At 41.0% G+C, this 21,735-nt stretch overlaps 3 protein-coding genes across 4 annotated transcripts; 2 read left to right on the top strand and 1 right to left on the bottom strand.

The window, feature by feature from the left end:
- Positions 1–2,109: 2,109 nt before the first annotated feature.
- Positions 2,110–14,094, top strand: LOC311054348 (troponin C, skeletal muscle-like). Of its 2 annotated transcripts, none has more exons than XM_084070241.1 (6): positions 2,110–2,199; positions 8,105–8,159; positions 8,388–8,531; positions 9,682–9,796; positions 10,721–10,857; positions 13,532–14,094. In XM_084070241.1, the coding sequence occupies exons 1-6, from the start codon at positions 2,188–2,190 to the stop codon at positions 13,567–13,569; spliced, it is 501 nt and encodes a 166-aa protein (XP_083926367.1). In that variant the 5' UTR covers positions 2,110–2,187; the 3' UTR covers positions 13,570–14,094. The 2 variants fall into 2 exon arrangements, with proteins under 2 accessions (XP_083926367.1, XP_083926368.1); XM_084070242.1 differs by lacking the exon at positions 2,110–2,199 and adding an exon at positions 4,428–4,566.
- Positions 14,095–16,013: 1,919 nt separating this feature from the next.
- LOC311054349 (troponin C, skeletal muscle-like) lies at positions 16,014–19,406 on the top strand. Its single transcript, XM_084070243.1, has 6 exons — positions 16,014–16,122; positions 17,150–17,201; positions 17,604–17,747; positions 18,330–18,444; positions 18,559–18,695; positions 18,829–19,406. The coding sequence occupies exons 1-6, from the start codon at positions 16,120–16,122 to the stop codon at positions 18,858–18,860; spliced, it is 483 nt and encodes a 160-aa protein (XP_083926369.1). The 5' UTR covers positions 16,014–16,119; the 3' UTR covers positions 18,861–19,406.
- Positions 19,407–19,723: 317 nt separating this feature from the next.
- On the bottom strand, positions 19,724–21,255 carry taf13 (TATA-box binding protein associated factor 13). The gene is made up of 2 exons (XM_084070244.1): positions 21,173–21,255; positions 19,724–20,577 (listed from the first exon to the last, which is right to left on the bottom strand). The coding sequence occupies exon 2, from the start codon at positions 20,574–20,576 to the stop codon at positions 20,205–20,207; it is 372 nt and encodes a 123-aa protein (XP_083926370.1). The 5' UTR covers position 20,577; positions 21,173–21,255; the 3' UTR covers positions 19,724–20,204.
- Between the last annotated feature and the right edge of the window lie 480 nt (positions 21,256–21,735).

Consider the following 21,735-nt stretch of genomic DNA (forward strand, 5'->3'; position numbering starts at 1 on the left):
CTGATTTTAATGAATACAATTATATTGTAACCAATCTGTCTGTGTGTACATTAGAACTAGTATCTACAGTGCTTGGGGGTGGTCTGCCTACGCTTCCATTGAGATCTTTTGACCCTGGTGTCGGATAGGACACCTACTGAATGTTGACAAGTACTGGTTGAAGCTCATAAAAGTACTGGTTGAAGCTCATAAACTCAGTAACTCTCCATTTCAGTCAGTCAAGACAATTTTATGATTCACCCATTCAAATCCAAGTCTGTTTGTTATGTGCTTGGTTTCTCCCTTGATTGTCTTTGTTTTACCTTCTCCCCCCCTCTCTCTCTCTCTCTCACACACACGCACGTATGCACGCACGCACGCACGCACGCACGCACGCACACACGCACGCACACACGCACGCACGCACGCACGCACACACACAGCCTTGCAGGGCAGCTGGTGCTGTCAGTCAGGCAGCAGGGCCAGGCACTTAGGGAAGCCCAAGGAGGTGACATCAGATGCCCACCCCAGAGAGAAGCTACAATATGTAGGCAGTGTGGAACGAAGTAGATAGCCTTACAGCAGAAGATAATGAGAAGAAAGGGGGATAACTACGAAAAGGGAATAAGAGAGGAAGGAGGAGGGGGTAGACTAGAGGATGGGAAGAGAGAAGCAAAAGGATGGGAGGAATGGGCAAAAGATATAGGGAAAGTTGGAGGGAAGAGAAGAAGGGTTGATTTGAGAGGGGTGGACTGTTAATAATGCCATGCTTCCAAGAGTGGAGGACTGCCTGAGCAGGTGTGCTGTTACATGAGGGATCGCTCCAAGTGCGATGACAGACTTAATCCTCAGAGCACATCAACGATAACATGGCTGCTATCATTTCTCTTCTACCACTCACCCATCTGAAGTTAGTTTGTGAGTTAGTTAGTTTGTGAGTTAGTTAGTTTAGTTTAGTTTAGTTTAGTTTAGTTTAGTTTCGTTTAGTTTAGTTTAGTTTAGTTTAGTTTAGTTTAGTTTAGTTTAGTTTAGTTTAGTTTAGTTTAGTTTAGTTTAGTTTAGTTTAGTTTCGTTTAGTTTAGTTTAGTTTAGTTTAGTTTAGTTTAGTTTAGTTTAGTTTAGTTTAGTTTAGTTTTGGTCATGTTCAGTGTGGTATGGCAGTTAGCAGTTTTGTTAAACATTCCAACTTTCACAATCTCGCATGACCACTTTAATAATCTTATCGTTATTACAAATTAAAATAATACATCTATGATATGGAACTTGTGCCATGGCCCTGGTCTCAATACATTACTACATGAGATTACATGTCAGTGTGCATCCTAGCAAAACACTTGAAGACTCCTTAATTCTGGTGGTTAGTGTTGTTGTTGTTGTTGTGAACTTAACCATGGCAAGAGTAAAGCATTTCAATTCACACATGAATGTCTGTACATAAACAAATAAAAAGGTGATGCCTTCTCAACGAGAGAGAAAAAAAAACACAATGTAAAAAAATCAGAAACATGTCAAAATAATATAACTGTTAGAGCCTGGAATCTCACAATTTTAAATAGATTGAGAGGAAAAAAAAGATGACAATACTGGAAATGAACTATAAATACTGTAGTGCAAGTACATCAGTTCAGGTATATACTATAGTACGATCAATGTGAACTTAAAGACACAGTGATTGACTTCAGTGTTGTCGTGCTTAAGTGTCAGAGTTTATCTCTGACTACCTGTGAAAGCTAGCCTTTATGAGAGTTGTTTGGAATCATTACATGCTACACAGTGAGTGTTTGTAGGTACGGTGTGTGCTAAAGCAGAAACACACACTTGCTTGCTTGCTTATGGTTGGTTGTCCATCGAATCTGATGATGATGACGTCCACTTCTATCCGTGAGTTCTTTGGTGGCTGAACACACGCACGCACACACACATACGCACGCACGCACGCACGCACAAGGTACTCAAGCACCTGGCTATACACTATACACTAACATGCACGTGAGGGATGATTGCTGCTGCCTATTACACTGACTCTTGGGCCTTGGGAATATTAATATTTGCAAAGCCAACGAAATTCTAGCAGCAAGATTACAAGATGAAATAAGAGCCAGTCCTAGGGGAGACTGACATGGAGGGAGAGATTAGCAGCTCACCAAGTCACTAACCGTGAAACAGAGAGAAAGAGAGGGATAGAAACTGGAGGCAAAAGACAGAGAGATGGCCAGCACGGTAAGACTAAAGGCTATGGAGAAATCTATGATAGAGTCAAACTCTATCATAGACTGAAAAGATGGAAATTAGTCACAAGAACAAAAGGGAAAGCAATGACTCATCATTTCACTGTGACAGAGCATTGAGAAAATGGTATTGTTGTTAAACTTCTCTTTCTACAACTTGTGTGTAATAGAGAAACAACTAGAAAAAGTGCTCCTCGGAGCACAGGTCTCCGCCAGGCCAGGTAGGTTATTGTGGCCTCCTGGTGGCGCTATAATAGGCCAATGTGAAAAGGGTGCCATTTCTTCTTAGGCCTTGCATGGCAATCGGACACTATATTCATGATTTGAGGTATTTTGTTCCAAAAATGTGTTTTGCTAAATTAGACCTGCTGGTGGCGCTATAACAAGGCAATGTTAAAAGGGTGGCATTTGTTCCTCAACATAGTATGAATGTGCGTGCAGAGTTTGACCGCAATCGTTCATGATTTGCGGCATTTTGTTCAAAACAAGCCACTACTGCAAACTTTAGATGTGAATCTTAGCCAATCGGGATGGAATATTAAAAATCAAACAGATCCGGCTTGATCACATGACTATAGAGATCATGTGTACCGATTTGCGTGACATTTGGATAACATGTTTTAAAAGATAAAAGATAAATGTTTTACATAAGTTGGCCTCCTGGTGGCGCTATAAAAGACAGATGTGAAAAATGCAGGGCAAACGTTTTTCCATGACCTCTCTCTAGGGAGTGTGCATACAAAGTTTTACACAGATCGGTGCAGTTATAGGTAAAAACACGAATCAGCCTGTTATAGCGCCACCATGAGGCTGTTTTAAAAATGTTCATGTGGCACTTCTTCCTTGGCATAGTCAGAATGTGCGTGCAAAATTTCATGGAAATTGTACGCTGCGTTCATGATTTGAGGCATTTTGTTCAAAACGGACCAATTCTGCAAACTTTGGAAGCCGATGTTTGCCAATTAGGATGAAATATGAAATATCAGACAGATCTGTCTTAATCACTATATGACTATAGAGATACTGTGTACCGATTTGGGTGATTTTTAGACAAAAAAATATAAAGTAATATAAAAAAATGTGTTTTGCAAAATCGGCCTCATGGTGGCGCTATGACAGGCTGATCTGAAAAATTCGGGGCAGAGGTTCTGAATTGGCATCCAGGGAGTGTGTGTGCGCAGTTTCCCAGCGACCGGGCCAACAGTGCCGGAGATTAACTGCTCGCAGACAGACGGACGGACGGACACACGGACGGACAGACGGACAGGGTGCAAAACATAGTCTCGGCGATGCCTTTTGGCCTGGCGGAGACAATAACAGGAAAAGGCAAAGAAAATACTCTGGAAAACTCTCACTTTATCCCAGCATTTTCAAATAGCAACTACTTAAAAATGGAATAGAAATCATATTTGTTCAAGAGACAACATTCAACAACATATACACTATATTGGAAACCACAAACCAGCCATGGTGAGAGTTTTTCTTAGGGTCCATTGAGACAATGTTTATTGACACACTAACTAATAGATCTCTTTTGTGGCAGCATGACATTTCTTATGTTTATGTGCGAGACTGCGAGTGAAGGTGATGGAGATAGTCGATCGCGAGTTACAGCTGCTCGGATGTGTGCCCCCCTGAGGGGGGGCTTGTTCCAAAGTCCATTTGCACAGATCTGAAGTTACACATGACACAAGTGCAAGGACACGTTGGAGGCAGCAAGGGCAGGGGGCAACGTATCCCAAGCAGATGGATGGGTGGGTTGAAGAGAAAGGGGTACAAGTATCTGTGCGGTGGGGTGTTAAGCCGGGGCTTGAATGCTTTTGTGTGTGTGTGTGTGTGTGTGTGTGTGTGTGTGTGTGTGTGTGTGTGTGTGTGTGTGTGTGTGTGTGTGTGTGTGTGTGTGTGTGTGTGTGTGTGTGTGTGTGTGTGTGTGTGTGATATGCGCTTGTTCAATGTGCAGCATGTGAAATGAAAGGATATCTATCTAGTGTTAGATGCCGAGCTGATCCTCTGCCAAAATAACCTCCCAATGCCCACTGCCTGCACTGTTTTTCTTTTTTCCATAAACGTCAATGAGATGACAGCTCTTGTCCTTTATCTAAATATGGGGGATCAGTAAGGCTCGACACAAGGGGATGTCAGTCAAGAGATTATAAGTGGGCGCAATGAGGTGATTGGTTGTTCCTCATCCGAGCGGGGAGCTTCTTGCCCAATCCTGATCATTTTCTGTAAAAGTGCGGTAGGATGCAAGGGTACTTATGGAAGAGGTGACGGACACAGTGCTGTGTACGCCGCCTTTCATTCCAAGCACACTATCCTTGTCTCTGGTGTCTGTTGCGCAGCAAAGCCGGCCACCATGGTAAGAACCTCTACAGGGAAGGATGAGGAGAGGGGAAGCTTAAAGGAGGACGAGGAAACGTTTGAGGATTTTATTCTTTCTGTTCAATTATTTTTATGGACGAGGGGACAATGTCAAACGGCAGAAGATGGGGATTTGTTGCCATGAAAATGGACCTGAGTACACACATACATGCATTCTCAGTGAATGACACTCGCGTGTACACACACACACACACACACACACACACACACACACACACACTGACACTCGCGTGTACACACACACACACACACACACACACACACACACACACACACACACACACACACACACACACACACACACACACACACACACACACACACACACACACACACACACACACACAGGCACACGCACAAGCAAATCCAGCTGTTCAACACAGCTGGGGTGTAATGGATTTCCAAATAGGTGTTAAATTTGGAAATAATTTGGCTGGAATGTTATTGTAGATATGAGGCCTAAAGGCTGAACTGCTCCTTGGTAGTAAAGCTGTTATAAAGTATCTTACTTTGGATTGTTTTTGAAGCCATTTGTTGTGTTACTTGTGTGTAGTGACATATTTTCTGTTGTGGATTCCAGCTCTTTATATCCAAGCTTAAATTCACTGGATAGATAGATGTGGTATGTACCAAAGATACAAGCGATGTAAATTGAGAGGACATTTCTGTGTGTCCTAACTGAGGACATTCACCTTTACACAAATCCCTCTCAAATCCCTCTCGGGACCCTCACCTTAAAAATAGCCTTTAAAGTGAGCCTGCAAATAGTGTAGCTTGTGAATCTCAGCCACGTCTAGACAATATGGTTTGTTGAGGAAGGGGATGAGAATGGAAAAGGGTTGCAATGATTTAGACAAAGTTGAGTAGGATGAACGTTTTTGTATCATAACATAAATTCTATTGTCTGACATGATCTTGTGTAATTGTAATTTGTGTGATTCCACCCCTAATATGTAACTAATGGCACTAACAAGCTGGTTCTGTTTGTGCTCAGCGATCCACACTGTCTCGGGTTGTAAGAATAACAGTGAAATTCTTCAACTGAATTTCTTTCCCTTTAAGGCCTGGCATTGACAAGTGCAGTCAGCTGTCAGGGGGATTAAACGTGCACTAACTACTCATGCACTATACTCTGTGCATGTGTTTACTCCTCTTCACCCCCATCCTTGACATGAGTCCATTTCAGAGACAGCTCCCTCGGTGGCCTCATGTCTTGTTTGATTAAATGCATGCTTATAATTAGCTTCAGAGGTTAGTTAAAATTATGTGCTGCTGAATACGATCTGACAACATTGTAAACAAAACAAAACAAAATAACCACAGTTTACAGTGATCTAGGCAATGCCACATTGTAAAATACAGAATATAATATAGCATGATATGATGGTGATGTCAAACGTCATCTTGGCAACTTTTTAAGATGGCGGTAGGTACTGCCTATCCATCCACACTCACTGTTAGTCCTACACCTTTTACTACAATAAGTCATTTGTAGGTGCTATAATTTCAGTTATAACATAGAATTAACACTAGAATTATGAAACATGGTTGCCTACTCTGGCTGTTTCTCTACTTATGTTTCCATTGGATTAGCTGTCTTTGCCATGGTGGATTTTTCTCATATTTTTTAACCATTGTCATTGTTTCTTTAATCCAGTCCGAAAAAGATATGGATCCTATTAGATAATGGATTTGAGAAAAGCATGTTTTTGTGGCATGGCTCCGTAGGAGGCAAGCTGTAGTCTGTCTTGTCTATCTGTCAGTCTGTATGTCAGTCTACCACTGTATAATGATGCTGGGGTGTTTTCCTGCATTGAAACACAGTCCTCTTTCTGAAATCCTATTTTCCCTACTATTTATGTTTTGACATCCGGGTATCCGGGACGTAAATTAACGCACGCACGCATGTGCGCGTCCGTGTCAGTGTGAACTTTTTACTTTCGGTTTTAAAACGCTCTCAAACTTATTTTTTGAGGCACAGAATTTACTTTTAAGATAGCGTTTGGATAGAATGTAGTTGTTTAACTTCATATATGTGGTCAATTTATCATGAAAGAGCCTATTTAAAAAAAAAAAATCAGAGAACGGGCAGGGGCGGGCAGTGGCACGCATTGTATCCGAATAAAGCAACCTATTTTCGGCATGGCCTGTTCAGAAGTCCCCCCTGCGTCACCCCCTGGTGGTCGGGGAAACGAACTGCTGGAGGGGCGGTGTTTGACAACAGTTTTTTCTTTTTTTATCTCTGAACTTTCCTACAATCCCTTCAACTAACACTATTGTTAGTCACAGTGTCTGCCCCAACACTCACGGCCAAATGACGCACGCACTGGAAATGTACCGGAAATGTATTTTCCTGATTTTGCTTCATAGTGAATACTGGGAATGGCAGTTCAAACAAACAGAGCCATAGATGTCATCAAAAAGACTACTAAAATGGATGTTACACATTATGACTTTAACTTGAATTTCATAATGGAAGTGAATGGCAGTCTGATTCGCACAGCTATGACATAACGACCATGGAGCATAGGCTACGTCATAGATCATTGGTTCTCAAAGTGGGGTCCGGGGACCCCCAGGGGTCCTTGGTGGGGGTTCCATAGGGCAGTGGTTCTCAAACTTTTTCATGTCAAGGACCCCAAAATTGACACTTATTAGCCCGCGGACCCCCATTTGAAAAGATAAGCCAGGGACCCCAATAAGAGAAGATTTTTCTCTAGCTGTGATTCTCAACCATTTTAATTTCAAGGACCCCCAGTTTGACATGCATTAGGCTACGTTCCCCCATTTACAGACCCATAAGGGTCCATTTGGTTCCTAACTATCCATCATTTAGCTGGGGACCCCCTGGAACCCCCTCAAGTACCCCTGGGGGTCCCCGGACCCCACTTTGAGAACCAATGCCATAGGGTCCCCAGCAAAATTAGTTAATACAGCGTCACAATACTTTTAACCACTTTAACCATATTTTATACTTTGGCTATTCAAAGATTACAGATATACAAGCTTGTAGATCTGCTATTTTTAAATGTTGCAATTCTTTGAATACATTTTTTCTAAAGCTAACATTTTTAACTCAAATCTTTGCTTCTGAAGGTCCCTGGCATAAAATTGTTTTTGAGATGTGGCGTTCGCAGCCAAATGTAATTTTAGGGGTCCTTGACATGAAAAAGTTTGAGAACCACTGTCATAGATAACAAGTGTCATAGACTGGCCCCATGAAGTGCGAGATCCACATGGAAACCAAAGTGCCTATTCAACCGTCTTTTTACTTCTTCTTTTCTTTTTTTTTAATTGCCAATAACCTCTAGGCTACATAGTTTATAACTAGCTATATGTTGAAGGGTAATGTCTGAAGTAGGTACATCAAATCAAAATTCCATTTGTTTTGGGATCACAAGCAAATCAACATTTAGATATTGGTTTTGAATGCAATTTTTGAATGCATTGTACTGTGCCTGTAGACCTTAACCAATCCTCCTCGCCCTTTCCTTCTGTTCTTCATCTCCCTTTAGCCTACTGACGCCCAAAGTGATGCTCGCTCCTTCCTAAGCGAGGAGATGATTACAGGTCAGTGTTTGAGTCCTGCCACTCTCACTCGACAGGGGATTAGAACACATTTAGGCCTAATCTAATTCCATGGTTTCTGTGGCATCCTGATCCTGCTACTTGATCGATTAATGTAGAAAATGATTTGTCAATTATGCTGATAGTAGTTGATCTGTCAAGTACAATAAATAATGTGTAAATATGACCATGAAGTCTTCCCACTGGGGAACATTTATTTGATCTCTTTAGAATTCAAGGCTGCTTTCGACATGTTTGACACGGATGGTGGCGGTGATATCAGCACCAAGGAGTTGGGCACAGTCATGAAGATGTTGGGCCAGAACCCATCAAGAGAGGAGCTGGACGCAATTATTGAAGAGGTGGATGAAGATGGTGAGATCTTGTCTTAACCTAGAAGTAGAGGAAGTTGGGAAGAAGGGAAACTAGACCAAATTACATCTTTTAACATGATTGATGATTTAGTTGTCTTTTTATTAACCACTTAAATACCCTAAATACTTAATTGACCAGAGTCCCCCACTGACCTCAAGGCTCTATACTAGGCGCCCTCCTGTTTATGCGCTACACTATATTCACCGGAAATAGATCAGCTGTTTTTGCTAAATGTTCACCCTAGAACAGGGGGAACGTTATGAACGTTTATGAAGGTGGAATTTACATAGAAAGCAAAAAATGTTATGGCATATTGTGCCTCTCAGAACCTAAGAGCGTTAAGGTTGAAGACAGAGTAAAGCAGATATTATACTTCACAGGATAGTATATGGAGAGATAAGATATCTCAGTGATAGTCATTTTAGCCACTTGAAAACCAGCATCTCTATTCTGGGCATTTCATAATAGGCGAACATTCTGTGAAAATATGCAAACATTTGGCGAAAAGAGTAGATCTACGAGCTCACAACATGTCGCGTTGTGATGCGTTGGAACGAAGAATAGATCCCTGGGGGACTCCGCTCAATGAAGAATATAGGGTTTAAGTGGTGAAATGTGTTGGTCAGGTGTAGGCTACAACCTGTATTTCACTAGAGGGAGCTCTACTGATTCCATGCCTATTTCAGACATCTATAGGAAAGGAATCATTCATATACAGTATTCTATGGCTGTTCTTTCTTGATTTTGCCAAGAGATCCAGAGAAAACTGAAAGAAATAAAAAAAAGATTGAAGTCCTGTCTGAAAATAATAATTGAGAGGTGACATTTAAAAAGGCTAGGCCTAACAATTGTTATTTTTATGTTTTGGTGTTGCCTTTAGTTGTTGTTGATGTATTCTACACGCTACTTACACTTTATTGTGTAATTCTTCATCGTTTTGTTGTATGAGAAGGTCAAGTCGTTAAATAAGAATTACAATTCATCTAGAGCGACTTTCAAAGTGTAAGATGATCGGAGTAAATGTCAAAAGACAGTAAAAGATCTCTTACCCTCACTTCTATCTGGTGTTCTCCTTCTTTTATATCACTTCATCCACCACTTCCCTCCTCTCCTGCCTTGTTCTTCTCATCTCCATCTGTCTCCTCTTCAGGTAGCGGTACCATTGACTTTGAGGAGTTCCTGGTCATGATGGTGGAACTGCTCAAGGAGGACCAGGCCGGCAAGTCTGAGGAGGAGCTGTCCGAGTGCTTCCGCATCTTTGACAAGTACGACGCCAAAAGCCACTCAGAAAATAATAATATCATTATTAGGCTACTGTCAGGACTCTCAGCAATTAACCATTAAACTGAGTCAACTGGAAACAAAACTAAAACAATCTTGGGAGGAACATTCAGCGAAAATAGCCGATCTACAAGCTCACAAAGTGTCACTTTGAGATATGTAGAAATCAAGAAGCATGCCAGAGTACTGAAAGTGGTGTGTGTGTGTGTGTGTGTGTGTGTGTGTGTGTGTGTGTGTGTGTGTGTGTGTGTGTGTGTGTGTGTGTGTGTGTGCGCAGGTCAGGAGGTGTTTGTATCTCTATGAGTGAAGGTATGCATAATATTATGTAATCTAACTATCTCATGTTTATTTGACCAAAATTTGCAGGAGGCCAGGTGTGAAATAATTATTGCATGTTTACTGCTTCTGTATGTTCAGAATTAGAGGTGATCGTTGCCTTTCATTTGTCCACCAGAAGGCGCTGAAAATGACAAAACACATCATCATCACATTATCAACAACATGATGATATTCTGTCATTTTCGGCACCCTCTGGTGGACAAAATTGTCTTCAGAATGACACACAAATGCACAGACAGACAGCATGTTTGTCATAGAAGCAAATGTTGCTGCTCTTGAGTCTGGGAGAGGTTTTTAGACCATTTGCGTGCAATTTAAAGACCATCATTTCACCGTGAAAAGAAATATATTTATATATATTTTACGATATTAATCAGCCCAGGAGTGGGCATCCCTGGAGATTCACCCCAAGATCAGACCAAATGATACATACATGTGGTTACATTCATCTGCTCCTATAGGACGATATGAACAATGTCCTAAAATGGGAGAACAATGTAATTTTTGTTTCATATTCGTATGTCTCTGTGAATGCTCAGTGATTCAACTTGAGACTGTTTTTGTGCCAGGAATGGAGATGGTTTCATCGACCGTGAGGAGTTTGGAGAAATCATCCGCCTCACTGGTGAGGGATTGACAGAGCTAGAGGTTGATGAGATGATGTCAGACTCTGACGCCAACAAAGATGGAAAGATTGACTTTGATGGTGAGATTGAGCTCCTGTCCCCCAATTTACAATTTTTGCATTTAGAACAATGACCCACTGACACAATCTGAAACTCCCCACACACGTGCATGCACACACACACACACACACACACACACACACACACACACACACACACACACACACACACACACACACACACACACACACACACACACACACACACACACACACACACACACACACACACACACACACACGCACACACACACACACACACATGTATGCGGTTCACACACACAATCTTTTTTTAACATGTTAACCACTTAAGCCCAGGCCTATTCCCTATATACTACGAATAGTGAAAATAGCCGACATACAAGCTCACAACGCAGTGTGAGCTTGTAGATCTGCTATTTTTGAAACTTTTTTTTAAATCTAGAAAAATGTTGACCTAAATAGTTACCTAATGAGTTATGATGATGTGCAACATGTTTAAAAATGTGGACCACCTCCAAACAGACCAGGCCTGACAAGGCCCCCAGGTTGGGAACCACTGATTTAGGAGACACTCTTATCCAGAGTGACTCCAAGGTGCAAGATCAGAGTAAATGCCATGAACACTAGTCAACAAACAACAGGGTGAATGGTTACATAAATAGACAGCAAAGAAAACAATTCAGTGCTAAAGTAACTAGGATTCCAGGTAAACATAAAACCTAGCATCTGTCTAAACAACATGCAAACACTTAGGCTATAACACTTAAATATCATTCTTAGCATTTGGGATCAAGCTTGCATGTATCTACCTACAGTAAATACTCATGTGAACAAATAGCTAACCATCATCACATCTCTATAGTGTAACTACCATATATAAAAAAGAAATTGGTGATTCAAGGAATGAGGAGTGCTTGGGGGAGGCCTGTGAATTTTGACAGCTTGGCTCTACAAGAGGGTGTGTGTGTGTGTGTGTGTGTGTGTGTGTGTGTGTGTGTGTGTGTGTGTGTGTGTGTGTGCGTGTGCGTGTGCGTGTGCGTGCGTGCGTGCGTGCGTGCGTGTGTGTGTCACACAGAGGCAATTATATGACAACAATTTTGGCATTCAAGGAGTCTGACCAAAGTAAATAAATAAGAGGCATTTTTTTCTCAATGCTGATATATTGTCCATAGTGTACCTTCTAAGCTGACAAAAACTCTTGGAGCCAGTTAGTGTACCAAACCAGTTCAGTGTGACTGCACCCTTAAAAATAAATCTATTAGTTACAAAATAATTTAGTAGTTACAAAAGATTTAAAAATTCAGTGTTTCAGCTTTCCACCTTCATTCTTGTGTATTTTGTTTGTCCCAAAAATGAATGTTTACTACAGTGTAGGTCATTTACCTTTTCACAATAAATGACAGTTCACCTCCAGTATGGACTTAGAGGATGAGTCATCTGTTGTAGTAGACCGCAAAATTGACCCACAAAATACATAAATCAACCACGAACCTGTAATTTCTAGAGACATATAGACCCAAACATACTGCATGGGAGAAAGCATAAAATAGACTGCCACAATGGGTATACCTGCAAATATGCACAAACATCTAAATCTTCCCTGGTCTTAATTATGCTTCTGTGACATTTAAACCTGTGGATGAAAATAACAGAGAGCTGAGAAATAGTCTAAGAATGGATGAGTAGAAAAACAAACACAGACAGCTGTGTTCTGAAAATGGCTGTTGGTGAACGTAACCAAAAGGCTTCATAGAACTTGGTTTTACCAGAGCCTACAATGCTGTAGTGAGATAAACTGTCATTTCATTATTTAGTTTAAAAAAAGGAAAAAACATTAGACCAATTATTTCATCATTAGTTAGAAAGTAACTAATGTACTTACTAATTGAATACTTTTTCAGCAATTATTCATGAAAACAACACAATATTAACTTAATTAATAACCTAAATTTATCCTAAAGCTTATCCACATATCTCTGCTGTCGGGCAGAAACCAGCTGTGTCCAAAATATTAACTTTTCAGCAAATGAAAAATGAAAAACATGTTTTTACAACAACACAATACTGCCTCATCAAAGTTGGTATGGTGACTTTATACATTGTCAGATACGTGAATGTGTCCTTATATTATCATCACTTTACCCAAATACAGCTCAAGTGGTTTTGACCTAATTCCAACTATCTCCAAAATTGGAATTAGGTGGTTTGAGGATCCAATAAAGTTAGGAGGTTTAGTCTTTAAGCGCCTTTCAATACTTTTTATTGACTCAATATTTTTTTAAACCCACACACAGATGGGCGTGCATTAGTACTGATTTTATTATTATTTTTTAAGTTGGAAAATGGAGAGAGTTGGTTTCTGTCCGACAGCGACGATATATTATCTCATGATTTATTTGTGGCATGGACACATGGTTTTGTATGTTATGAGAGAGCAGATGATAAGTTAAAGAAATAAAGAAACAATTAGCATTTAGTCTGTTTATTTTCTCTATTTGGGCACTCATTATTATTATTATTATTATTACGGGGAAAGGTTTCATCATTTATCTTTCAGATTTTCTTAAACAGCCATGTTGCTTGCCTCGCTGGTTGGGGTATTCATTCATTCATGGTTCATTTGATCTTTTGGATGATTGTTTGGCTGGATTGACACTCTTTCTCCCTCTCTCTCTCTCTCTCTCTCTCTCTCTCTCTCTCTCTCTCCTTCCAGACTTTGTGAAGATGATGGAGTGCGTCCAATCTAACTAGATCAACATGCCGTAGTGTGACCCTTTTACTTTCACCTCTTCTCCAGCTTGGAGAAACTACAAACTATAATCTCCAACATAAATCTCTACCAATTCGTCTGAAGACAGTCCTACTTTCAAACGACGAATGGAACTGCACAAAGACTCAGCAAGATTATGAATATTATGCGGTTTGAAAGATAAGACAATTAGAACGCTCCCTATTACATTAGATGATCTTACACCTCCCATACCCTCCTCCTCTGACCCCCCTTCTCATGTCTCATGCCACCCAGCCCACGGGTATAGTTTGGGATGTCTATAAATATCTGCTCTAACCTTTTAAGACGAAGACCCTTTCCTCTGGCTGTTTCCTTGCGTCGGCCACTCAGCTGTCTCTTGGCACCTGCTGCTGCTCAAGAAATGCTACACCCCCGAACCCCAACCCCCAGCCCTCTCTCCCTGTAGTCCTCTGCTCCTCAAAGCTCTCTGACTCTTGTCCACAGTATTTTGTGCTTTTTAAATAAACCAGCTTTCCTTCACTGTTCATCATTCCAACTTGTTTCCATGCTTACCTACCTGCATGTCTAATCAGATTTGTATCTGTTTGGGTTGGGTTGTTTTTCCAGAACTTTTTGTTTGTTTGTTTGTCATTATTTGCTGTTATTTGTATCATATATTATCAGGATATAACCTGATTGGATTATGACTGAGCTTCCTGTTTTCTAATACTATATACTGACCGCAAATTTGACCACACACACACACACACACACACACACACACACACACACACACACACACACACACACACACACACACACACACACACACACACACACACACGCACACCGTAATGCTGAGATTACGTGACATATACTGTCCTACTCTTGAACATACCTCACAAAATATACTTCTAATTGCATTTACTCCTCCAACACATTCACACACGTTCACAGAAAAACATACACATTCACACATTCATTCAAGGGCAGTTGTCCCACTCCAACTGCGACTAGAGCCATCTAGAGCCTCCGTGCAGGACTTTGAAATGATTTTGTTTGCGTAGATTCCCCTGTCTTTGGCAACACTTCAGGAATGTAATTTGAGAAGTCTGAGGAATAATTCAGTTATCTGAGAAAAGTTGAATTGAGCTTTTCCCCGTTGGTCCTCCGCTCCCGTCAAGCAGCTGATAACAGTCTTCAAGTAGCTGTCTCCCAACATAGAAACGCAGAGCTAGCACACACAGAGGGGAGTCCTCTTTCCCCAGTGGCTCAGTCTAGCCTGAGAAGTGAACAGGTTACGACCACCTGGCACAATAGCATAAACGTTAGAGGTGTGGTGTCAGAGCATCCAAGCAAATTCTTCCATCTGGAAACTGCAGCCTGTCTGTTGAGTATATAGCCTTCAAACCCCCTCCCAACCCCCCTCTCCTCCCTCTCTCCTTAAAATCATATCGCCCATCCTTCCTTTTCTCTGTCTCTGTTACCCTTATCTCTCTCCGTATAATTCTTCTTTCTCTCCTGCCTGAGCGCCCCCCCACCCCTACTCCCCCCCCCCAGGAAGCTCCCACCATACAAGGAGCATCAGGTTGTGTTTATCTGTGATGTGATTTCAGGAGGTGGGCGTGAGCAGCCAATTGCCTCTGTCTCTGTTTCTGTCCCCACTCAGCCCCAGATCTGCCTGCTATTCAGGGCACGGCCATTTTTCTACTGGGTTTGAGTTTCACGGCCAGAGTGAAACGTCATCATCACACAACCATAACCCACTTTATAACCCCCCCTCCCCCCATCTCTGGTCTTATATCTGCAAGGCCTACACAGCAATGGTCTATACGCAATATTACAATTTACGTGTTTGCTTAAAATAAGATGAGTAAAAGGTATGGATACTACTGGGAACCAGTGGCTCTTATTTTAATGCTTATTTGTGTTTGTTTTGACAATCATTGATTGATTGCAGCCAAACAAATGTGAAGACCACCACAAGACAATGTCGCCACTCTATTGTCTCATCATACTCAAAAAGAAAATGTGTTGAAATATTAGTAAGGACTACAGGAACCATTTCTTTTAATGTCACACATTCCAGCAACACCATGCACCTGGCAATTACATCATAATGATTTAACAAAGTATATTATACTCTCAAAGGAATGTATAGTTCATATGAATGTTGCACTGAGATGCTCAATCAACTGTGTCCCCAACCCATTCTGTGGGGGCCTATTATTCAGACATACATTTTTACATTAACTACATTTTGAAGTGCTCAAAATGTATTTTTACTACTTTTACACTGTTATCACTGACATCTCTGAAGTTTCAAGAACAGACATGTCCACAAGCCAATTGTGATTGGCTTGCTTAGTTGGCACCCAGAACCCTAAAAGTTCAGGATTCTAATTCTGGAGGCCTGTAAGCTCTAGGGGGCGGGTCTTAGGGCTCCCGTTTAAAGTGTGTGTGAATTCTGACTTTACGTCTAGTCTCTCTGTTGGGGTTCATACGGATAGGATTGACCACTCCTTTGGGCTTATTCTGTGGATATTTTGGGGAAAAACTAATCCGCAAACATGGTAAGACACTACAATTGCGGAAACGACCAGTTAAAATAATTCCAAACATGCTGATAAAGCAAAACTCAATTTAACATTTATTGATAGCCTACAACTCGTTTTTTAAATGTTTTTTATTATAAAAGAATGAGAAATTCAAATGATAAATGGATAACCTTGCCTGAGATGCATGTTTTGTCCCTTGAAGGATTATGAATGAATTGAATGCTATAGGTGGTGACACTGTTAACTTTTAGCCTATTTTAAATTGTTTAATTTAGCTTTTAATGATTGTGGTAATTAAGAGCCTTGTAAAATAATTCAGTGGTTGTTCTGTTCTATTCTAGTGTAGAGCTAACGTTAATCCTTGTCTAAATTGTCTAAAGAAGTTAATACTCAGTGCTGATTGCAAAAGGGGACTAAATTAGTGCCATGGGGGAATCAGGTGGCAAGGACAGGTTGGTCCAGGGTGCGGATTCTGCTGAGGCGACAGATTCCATAGGATTGCATATCCCCATTGCCTTATACAGTGAACCTAATGTGTTGAGCCTGAAATAGCCTTGGCTAATTTTCACCAGGCTCTACAAGTAGAACAGATGCATTTTATGTAGGCGAGTGGTCAATATTGATCGATTGATCGATTGATTGATTGATTGATTGATTGACTGATTGAATATTTTATTAGACAGAAATGCAAACAGCACGAGTAAAGTCATACACTTGGTCTAAAAGGAGTTACACAAAAAAGTGCTAGTGGACTTGTTTCCATTAAGGTCCTGTGTAAAAATATATGTATAAAAAAATCTAATCCATGCAAGGCTGCCCATTAACCACCTAGGCTAAGATAATGATCAGTGACACTGTCAACATCAATAGTACTTGTATAGGCTACTAATTGTGTTTTGCCACTATTTATGGCACGAGCAATGTAGTCTATCAACAATATAATAATACAAAAAATACAAGGGGTTTTGACGGGAATACGTGTAGATATGCGTAAAATGGGCCCATCTTGACAATGAAGTGCCAACAATGTCCTGTTTTACAGACTGACTCGCAACAAGAGGCCCGCTCCTACCTGAGCGAGGAGATGCTCGCCGGTGAGTAGAAAGCCTTGTAAACTGGTTCATACAACCATATAAGCGCTGATTTATGGCAAAAAAAACACAATCAATTCCCTGATATTTATACGGAATTTAACAAATCCCCAAAAGTTAGCATATCCAAAAAGTTAAATCAATGGAGGACAAATTAGCCTACTCATGTTTCCACTTTGTTTATTGTCACACACCAATTGTTGTGTCAATAAAAAAGTGGACATGTGAGTAGGCCTACTGTGTCCACCATTGTTTTAAAATTCTGGATGTGCTACCTTTTGGGGATTTTTTCAATTCCTACTTTTTATATACTGGATTTTGGGTCTAGCACTCCACTGAGAAACCCCATTGTTGATGCGCAACCTCTTTTTCTTCTTTATTGATACGGAATTATCATTGCTCCAGAGTTCAAGGCTGCCTTCGACATGTTCGACACTGACGGTGGCGGAGATATCAGCACAGCTGAGTTGGGTACCGTCATGAAGATGTTGGGCCAGACCCCCTCAAGAGAAGAGTTGGATGAGATCATCGAGGAGGTCGATGAGGATGGTGAGCAGCACCTGAATATGATTGAATTATAAAAAATATGTTTTTTTCTAAACGTCTATTGAAAACTTGTGCGCTTTTGGCGTCAATTACGCACAAGGACTGCGGCACTTATTGGAACATCAGCACGCATGAGGCTGCGTTTGTTTTCTTTACTTGTGTGCGAACACAGTTAGACCAGTGGTCCTTGAGGGGGTTCCAGGTGGTCCCCAGTTAAATGATGGAGAGTTGGTAACCAAATGGACCCTTATAGATCTTTAACTCTTGAGAGTGTAAAATGAAAGCGGGTCGATTTCTTTCATTTTACTGAGTAAAATGATTGTTAAACATCTGGTGTTACTTAATTAACAAGTATACACAATTAGAGAATGTAGAAGAATTGTTATTTTGAACAACGTTTGCCTGCCATTTCTCCCATTGGCACCACATCAATACAGCATGGAATTGTGGACAACATCTTTATCCAACGATAACATTTTCTACGTTTTGGGTCTGAGAGGCTAAATCTCATCAAATGGTGGTCCGTGGCTCAAATGCCGAATAAATAATGGACAGTTAGACAATGATGTGACTTTTGCTCCTCAGGCAGCGGCTCCATTGACTTCGAGGAGTTCTTGGTCATGATGGTGAGGCTGCTAAAGGAGGACCAGGCCGGCAAGTCTGAAGATGAGTTGGCTGAATGCTTCCGTGTGTTCGACAAGTACGTGACGTATTTCTTACAATAAACTACAATCGACCTGTTTCATCATGATTCATGACACTCATATTGATTGGCCTAATGTTTATTCTTGGTCCTGGGTGTTATTTAACGCAGGAACGGTGACGGCATGATCGACAGAGAGGAGTTCGCCCTCATCATCCGCAGCACCGGAGAGGCCATCACAGAGGATGAGATTGATGAGCTGCTGAAGGACGGAGACAAGAACTCTGATGGCATGCTTGACTTTGACGGTAGGCCTCACCTGTGTTCATGTCTATGATGATAAATGTGGTTATGCAATATGAAAATAAAATAAACACTTATATACATTGTATTGGCTGCGCCTCTTTCCACTAATACTGTTCCATCTGTTTATTTGTCCAGAATTCCTCAAGATGATGGAGAACGTGCAGTAAACCCACAGAGACTCATGGACATTCCTCCTCCCCTATCCCTCTGTCGACGTACCCGATGCCCCAACCAAACACTACCCCTACCTCCCTCCTCACTTGTCCACCTGGTTCACTGCCTCCATCCTCAACAGACAGCTAGGGCAACCTGGTGGGGGTCTATAGCTGGCTTTAACTTTCCTCCAGCTTGCTTGTGTGTGCACACGGCTCATCGGCACTGCCCTGAAACTGTTCCCCGTGACAGGACAGCAAGACTGGGATGTGAAATTCACTGCACACACACCCCAGTGTGGCGCATGACATAAGTGACCCCTACTCATAAACATCGCTGGTAAACTTCTACTCTAGATGTAGTCTAGATAGACTTGCAGCCTGTTATCTGCTGCGTAGACCAATGAATACAACCATTTATAACTGTACAAAACAAAAGAAAGTAATTTGCTTGAACAGATAATAAATTAATAAACACATGACTTGTAGTTGGTCTGACATATTTATGGTCTGTATTCAGATTGTTTTGAGGAATAATCAATAAAATCTGTTTGTTTCTTACTTTTTCATTTTGTTTGACCACAATAATCTTTGTCTTTGTTATGACACCATAGTGGATATTTTAAGTATCACTATCAGAAAGTTATGATGGACAATCATTGGCACTGAACCATGAGACATAGTACAGGATGGGTTGAGAACATTGTGCATCCTCAATTATATCAGATTTCAAATAACTACTGAAAAGTACAAATCATGTTAAGGGGAAGTTATATTGTGGCCTGGGGATACATAGTATTGTATGATACCGTGTTACTACTGATTAAGTAATATACGGTGGATGTTGGTGGTTTAAAAGAACAATCTTAATGGATTCATACAGTTTGTCATTATTTCTATATTGCATAAACAAAAAACATTACAAGTTACAGAAGCGCAGTGTAACCAGGTAACTCTGGAATATCCCGCTGATCATACTGAAACACATTAACCAGTTGTATGTTTCTTTATTCAAATTACTGACACATGCTGGCGTGTCACTCCGTAATCTCAAGGGATTCATAAAGCAAAGCAAATAAGGGTTACCTATACTAACAAATATTAACATTTCTGGGATATAGGCAACAATTGAAGCCTTGGAGGCTAGATGTATGTAAGGAATTGGGTCATTGAAGCTATTAGAAACAAACAGGCTAACATGAACTGAATTTCTCCACATTGAAAACACATGAATAGCAAATCTGCAGTGTTAATTTATCCATTTTAAATGGATTAAGCTCTGGGGAAATTAACCTCACTTAACTGTGTGTGTGTGTGTATCATAAAAATCAAGGGAACAAAAAAAAGGTGTCTTTTTGTTCAAGAGCCATAGGTGGCTTCATCAAAGGCCTTCCTTGCTCTCTTCAGCTCCTCGTTCATCGTCAGGAGGTCTTTCACTCTGGCAAACTTCCTGGGGTCTTTACGGATGAGGAAGACTATGTCCTCCACCTGAACGCGGCCCTGGCGGCCGATGGACATAGCTTTGTGGGTCATCTCGGTTACAAACTCGATCACAAGGTCCTCTAGAATGTCCACAGATTCCGTGTAGGGGTTTTGGTCGTCCCCGAACCCATACATCATACAGCGGAGCTCCTTTGAGAAAAGCCTCTTCCTCTTTCCATGGCCGCCCGCATCCACCGTGCCGTCATCCAACTCCTCGTCATACCCAGCTTCGTCTTCCTCCTCAGCCATTCTGTGAACAAGTAACCACATCGACCATATATATATACACACACACACATTAAAATGTGACGTCAGTCATCTGTGAGGTTTCTATGAGGTATATGACTCCATATTTGGGCACGGTTTAAGTTAGCCTCGGACGTTCACAGATCCGACCCGATTGACTGACTAATTACATTATCAAATATTCAATTTAACCACTTAAACCCCAGAATAGTTATTGTGTTGTGGGGAAAGATTTCACAGAAAATATCAGATCGACAAGCTCGCTGTGAGCTCCACAGTACAAACCTGTTCAGAAAAGACACCAGTATTGAGCCCTGAGGGACTCCGGCTACCCATATGGGGTTTAAGGGTTTAAGTGGTTAAATGTGTAAAATATAAAACATGTGGTTGGATGAGTCTTGTGCTCTACTGGTAGCGTGCAGAAGAAAGTTGGCCTGATCAGTGCCGTCGGTCGAAGCGGTTTACGAGACAAACACATGTACACAGTCAGACCATCTCCTACAGAGGGGCACGTCGTAATATAGTATGTGCATTAACAGTGTTCAGATACAAAACAACCATTTAAGTTCAAATACATAATATAAAGTACAACACTTCACCTTCAAGGAAAAGGGTCTCAGTCGATAACTAAACAACCGCTTCTGTTGTTTTCTGTCTGGTCTGGGGAACTACTTCCGTTTCCTTCTTTTCGTCTTTAAATTTTATGGCAGGTTCCGATCATTGCTTATGAGTGCATACCGCCACCTACTGTATCGGAGTATGAGCGCCTCCCTGGATTACTTCACAATCATTATTAGGCAAATACAGAACTAATACTTAATGATATTAACTATTACATATAGGCTAATAGTTCAAATGGATTTTTTTTAAATCACCGAATTCTATCATATAACCCTATATTCTTCAAATATTCCACATCTTCTCTTGTTTCCTGTACTGTTCATATCGCAGGAAAGCAACAGGAAATTGCGCCTCTTAGTGGATAATTATGATACTGTTTTTTTTTTTTCCTGTAGCGCACCTGCACTATCAGTTTATAATCACTGAAAGTTATTTCACACTTGTCAGGACTTTTACTGGAACTTGTTTTTTATGTTTAGTGACATGATAATATTGAACAGTCTTCTTCATTTACAAGACAAGTCAAAGTCAAACAGTAGCG

Source organism: Gymnoscopelus microlampas (genome assembly GCF_963454915.1).
Source record: "Gymnoscopelus microlampas genome assembly, chromosome: 10".
NCBI classification, from domain to species: domain Eukaryota; kingdom Metazoa; phylum Chordata; class Actinopteri; order Myctophiformes; family Myctophidae; genus Gymnoscopelus; species Gymnoscopelus microlampas.